The sequence below is a fragment of the Microtus ochrogaster genome, chromosome 8 (assembly GCF_000317375.1).
Source record: "Microtus ochrogaster isolate Prairie Vole_2 chromosome 8, MicOch1.0, whole genome shotgun sequence".
NCBI lineage: Eukaryota > Metazoa > Chordata > Mammalia > Rodentia > Cricetidae > Microtus > Microtus ochrogaster.
In genome coordinates, this window is record NC_022015.1 from 12,160,342 (window position 1) to 12,166,068 (window position 5,727).

General features: G+C 48.2%; 1 protein-coding gene across 2 annotated transcripts in view; it reads left to right on the top strand.

Moving 5' to 3' along the window:
* The first annotated feature begins 240 nt into the window (after positions 1 to 240).
* The window catches only part of LOC101979093 (NADH-cytochrome b5 reductase 2), a 7,279-nt gene continuing 1,792 nt past the window's right edge, over positions 241 to 5,727 (top strand). The window contains exons 1-7 of one of the 2 annotated variants that reach the window (XM_026781459.1): positions 241 to 321; positions 1,039 to 1,183; positions 1,367 to 1,439; positions 2,075 to 2,181; positions 2,834 to 2,963; positions 3,465 to 3,548; positions 4,734 to 4,819. In XM_026781459.1, the coding sequence (XP_026637260.1) occupies positions 1,106 to 1,183; positions 1,367 to 1,439; positions 2,075 to 2,181; positions 2,834 to 2,963; positions 3,465 to 3,548; positions 4,734 to 4,819 (558 nt within the window). In that variant the 5' untranslated portion in view covers positions 241 to 321; positions 1,039 to 1,105. The other variant, XM_005351095.3, reaches the window with a different exon arrangement.

Consider the following 5,727-nt stretch of genomic DNA (forward strand, 5'->3'; position numbering starts at 1 on the left):
CTCTCCATCCTGCCTTGGTGTTAACAAGCTGGGGAGGCTGAATTTTCCCCAAGGCTACTGGGATGCGCAAGGAGTCTTAAGAAGCAGAGGGATCCCTGTTGAGAACAGGAACTCTGGAGGAGATTACGGGCCCCAATCCCACAGGGCCAACTGCGGAGGCTCAGAGCTGGACTGATGCCAGAGTCACGGGACACAGAAGCCTGAATGTGTCTCTATTCAGGCAGGAGTCAGCGGGACCCTGGCCGCTGCCCTGTGTTCTCCCTCCGAACCACCAAGAGGCACTGCCCAGCTCGAGGATAAGTTGGGCATCTCTCGCTCCCGGTGGGTTCCGTCAGAGAGGGGCGGGGCAGGAAGGAATCCAAGGCTGGGGACAGGGGCAGGCGATGTCTGGGTCTGACTCGCGGCGGTTTACCAGCTGGTAGGGACCCTGGGTCTCTGGACCAGAGGACTGGGCAGCAGCGGACTTCTCTGGAACAGGTCGGGCTGTGAACAAACTGGCCTGGTTAGGGAACGGGGCGGAGTTGAGGGCTGTTGTAGGGAGGTTGGCTACACCTCTGGTAGATGGGTCTTTACTTCCTTTGCCTGCCCTGGAAAGTCCTGGTGAGTTTCAGATCCACTCATTGCTCCACTACATCAGCTGATCAGAAGTGAGTGGGAACTCCCAGGAGAGGTAAGTCCCGTCTCCAGCCTTGCTGTTAGCCACAACCCACAACCACCTGGCAAGGTCAGCACAGTTCTCTCTTGGGCAGCCTGTTATAACTAATGCTGTCACTCTTCCCCATCATCTTTGGCTGAAGCGAAGACGGAGGCAGGTGGGCAGGGAGGGCCTGAAGAGATCAACACTCTTGGGCAGGTGTAAGGCCTTGTCCAGAGGGCCGGAACCTCTAACAAACCTCTCTGCCCTCTGGTCCTCACAGGCAGCCTTCTGTGTTATAACACCTTTCCCTCTGTTAGTCCTTTGAGACATAAGAGCAGCCATGCTTGGTGCTGCCTAGCCCAGGTGAGATCTGAGGTCTGTGCTTACACTGTGTCTTTTAGGACTACTTCCTTGCTCTTGGTTCTTGGAGTGATCGGGAGCACTGTGATTCTCATTGCCCTGAAGAAAATGAGCTTAGAGAAGAAAGATCGCATCACCTTACAGGACCCTGAAGCCAAATACCCCCTGCCCTTGATTGAAAAGGAGGTACTGGGTCACCCAAACCTTCCCCTGGTTATATGAAAGAGGAGGACGGGGGTGTGAGAATGCTAGCTGGGAAGTTGGGGTGAACAGTCACCTCAGGGCCAAATTGAGTATCTTTCTCAGGATCTGGGCCATGCAGCAAAACTCCTAAGAAGCCAACATAACCTGCTGTTTTTGTTCCACTAGCAAATCACCCACAACACTCGAAGGTTCCGGTTTGGATTGCCCTCACCAGACCATGTCTTGGGGCTCCCTGTAGGTGAGCAGTGCTTGGTGACATTTCCAGGTCTGGGTCTTTGGGATGTTCCGTTCCTATTAGCAATAGGTTCCCATTCTCGTGGGATATGGAGGACACACTGATAAAATCCTGGACCACATGGATGGAGAGAGACAGGCAGATGGACTTGAGGACAGTATCTCCATTGTTCCAGTCTGCCTGTTATAAAAGTAATATCTTGAGGAGCACTGAAAAGAAGTCTAGAAGAAGGTCTAAGATGTCATCAAAGGCTCCTGCCCATGCCGTTTAAGGCCAGTACCTCAATCCTCTTCTCTCTCGTTCCATCTTGTATTTCCCAGGCCCGTCAGTCTGCTTCAGGTATGGTGAGAGTGACATGGCTGGTGGATGTGAAAGTCCACACAGATGAGAAGAGCAGACATTCCATCAACGCCCAAAATGTGTGGGGAGCCACTAGGCATGCAGATGCCCTAAATGGGTGATTTTCTGAGGGAGCCCGAGCCCCACATAAAGAAACCAGCTCTAGCCCTGCTAAGCTCACACTGTAACACTCCAAAGGTTACAGTGTGAGCATAGCAGGGCAGATGTTATCAAAGTGAATCTTTGGGCCATTTCAGAGTTCTATTTGACTATTAACATTTGATAAATATTTTTTGTAGGTAACTATGTCCATCTCTTGGCCCAAATTAACAATGAATTGGTAATTAGGGCTTACACTCCTGTCTCTAGTGACGATGATCAAGGCTTTGTGGACTTCATTATAAAGGTAAATAATACCCACCTTACCAAGCTATCTGGAGCCCCAGGTATCTTTAATGTGGTAGAGCGGAGAGGGGACTTACGGCCTGGACACCTGGACAGTGCTTTCCAATAGTCTCATTTATCAGCAACGCTACACTTAACCCTGTAGGGTCTCAAAGGATTGCTGTAAGGTTGGTTTAATTATCACCTTGACACAATCTAGAAATCACCCGGGAAGAGCCTCAATGAGGGACTGTCTATATCAGGGTGGTCTGTGGTGGATTGTCATTATATTAATTGACGCAGAAAGACCCAGCCCACCATGGGTGACATCATTCCCTAGGCAGAGGACCCTGAACTGTGTAAATATAGAGAATGAGCTGAGCACAACTAGGTATGCAAACTTTCATTTCTCTCTACTGGATGTGATGTGGTGAGCTGCTTCACGTTCCTGCAGAGACAACAATGGACTTTAACCTGGAGTTGGAAGCTAAAATAAACCCCTTTCCCCCTGAGTTGTCTTGTTGGGGTATTTTATTGTGGAAACAGACATGAAACCAAAACGATTGTTCACAGTGAGTGTGGCAGTGTTTACTCAAATGACTTTTAATGACTTCCAGCTGTGTGAGACTGTCGCCCAAGGCTTGGAGGTGTAAAGATCTGTGCTTGCTTTTCAGATCTACTTCAAAAATGTACACCCCAAGCATCCTGAAGGGGGAAAGATGACTCAGTACTTAGAGAACATGAAAATTGGGGACACCATCCTTATTCGAGGGCCAACAGGGCGCCTGTTCTACCACAAGCCAGGTACAGGTGCTGTTCAGTGGGGTCTCACAGTTGGGCAATCCTTCTCACAGCTGGGAGATTCCTGCAGTGGCCTTGCTGTGGTCTTCCTCAGCTCTGGGGCACATGGGCGCATACTTCAAGTCTTCACACATTCATCTACATGACTGTATTTATAATGGCTTCTGTCACTGCTCATATTTACTGCACAGGCTTGTACGCTTCATCTAGAATGTCCTCATTACTGTCTCTGGCACAGATACATGAAAGATGCCTGCTGAGGGTAGAGGGAGACCACATTGATTCTCCATTTACTCCAGATTAATTTCAGTTTGCCTAAGAAAAGGCCCAGCTAACCCATGAGATGCCTAGCCTCGGTTTCCACTCTATACACTGGCAGCCAGTGAAGCTACGGTGTCTGATTCGGACTTGGAATGCTACAACCTTGCCTCCTAAGAGTCAGAAATCTTTTGTAGGCCGCCAGCCAAGGCCTGCAGAAGTCAGAAACATTCTCTGTATTTCTAGGTTACCTTACAGTCAAAACAGACAAAAAGAGTGAGCCTGAAGGAAAACAGGTTCATCACCTGGGGATGATTGCTGGGGGCACAGGTAAGAGGTTTCTGGATTCCTCTAGGACCATTTCTAACTTGGGAATCATTTGACGCTATGAGATCTGGTGCAAGCAATTCTTCCTTGGCTGTGGTAGTGGGAATGTGGGGTCTAATACTGAATCTGATCCTGTTCCTCTACAACCAGCATAGTGGCTCCCTCGAAGCCATGGGAGCCTCTCTTCTGAGGCTAGGCTGGGCAAGCTTTGCTCAATGGTTCCTAAATAGTGGAATATTCAGTTCTAGCCTGACTCTCGAAATCCCTTGAGAATGAACCCTCAGGGAGACATATAGAGTATTAGGCACCATCGCTGGCAGTTTTAATACTCTCACATTTACTGGCCATTAGTTTTATTACGCAAGTGAGGACATGAACTAACTCAAAGAAAGTTCTTACCCTCTTGCCATAGGAAAGAAGGGCTGAGTGTTGTAATAGGAACAGTGGGCTGCGTCCCCGGCACCCGGCCGCCCCCACGGCTAGCTTTACCAGAAATAATTACACGGAAACTGTATTCTTTTAAACACTGCCTGACCCATTAGTTTCAGTTTCTTATTGGCCAACTCTTACATATGGATCTAACTCATTTCTATTAATCTGTGTAGCCCACGAGTTGGCTTACCAGGAATGATCTTAACCTGCATCTCTCTGGAGTGGGAGAATCATGGCGACTGCCTGACTCAGCTTCTTTCTCCCAGCATTCTGTTCTGTTTTCTCCGCCTACCTAAGGGTTGGCCTATCAAATGGGTATAGGCAGTTTCTTTATTTAACCAATGAAACAACAGATAGAAAGATGACCCACCTCCATCAGCTGAGGATATGGCTAGGTTGGTAGAATATTTGCTCAGGACACATGAGGCCCTAGGTTCCCCAGCAACATAAAAACAGGCATGCCTGTAATTCTAGTGCTTGAGATGATCAGAAGTTCAAGGACAGACTTGGCTACCTGGGGAGTTGAGGCCAGTCTGAAATATGTGAAATCCTGTCTCAGAAAGGAAACAGGATTTTGTGGTTTTCTGCTGCTGCATTAGAAAGGAACGCCAAAATGAAGATTCTTCCCCACTTTATGTTTTGGGGAACAGAACGGAAAATGGTAGAATCAGGATCAAATGAAATTGTTAATCCACTAAAGGCCAGAAACTGGGGCACTGGGGATGGGAGCAAGCTGGCCTGCCCGCTGTTTTCCAGGCATCACACCCATGCTGCAGCTCCTTCGCCACATCACCAAGAACAGCAGTGATGGGACCAAGATGTCCCTCCTCTTTGCCAACCAGGTCAGTCTGCAGCCAACCCCGAGCTGGCCACAGCAGCATGGGATGTTCCCCTCCAACTGTCTGAGAAGGCACTGCTGGGGCGCCCTGGGTTGTGGGAGGCTTAGTGGGCTCAGCAAGTCTGCTGGCAGCTGAAGAAGCTGAGGTCAGGCCTGTTCTGTTTGTTTCTTAACTCTTCCACTTTCTCTACAGAGCCATCCCATGCTGTGACCTGTCTCCTTAATTCCCAGTTCTGTTTCTCTGAGTATTAAATAATGGATGTTCCTGATGGAAATTCTTAGAAATTCAGAAGAATATACATTTATATTGCCATTCCCCCCATATGTACTGTGTATTGATATACTATATACCCTTATTTATACACATTTTTATACATTATTTATACTTTTCCACTTAGTAGTATCACATAGGCATCTTCTTCTTGCTGACTTTAAATATTCACACCAGAATCAAAGAAACATTTTCATTCAGGTTTTTCTAGATTTTGACATAAACAATAAATAATTATGAACAACTGGGCCTGACCTGACAACTTTGCTTTTCTGAAACAACACCAGAAGTAGCATTACTGGGACAAGAGCTATGGAGGGTTGGACAACCCAGGCCTGGGTATCCTCTTGGAGCCTTGTCTCCCTTCTTGTCCCCATTTCCTCAGATGCAAATGTAGACCACCTTCCTCTTCTGGACACCATCAGCACCGCCCTCCCTTGACTCCTTAAAGAAGTCCAATCTGCACTAAGCTTGTGTCCATTGGGCCTGCCAGGTCTGACCCTGGATGCAGGGAAGTGAGTGGGGACTTTTGCATGCAGACAGTGGTCTGTGCTGCCAGTCCTTCAAGCCAGAAGACACCATGTTGTTGGTCTCCCACCCCACCCATCAGTTCCACCAGCTATTTTTGCTGTTGTTTCTTT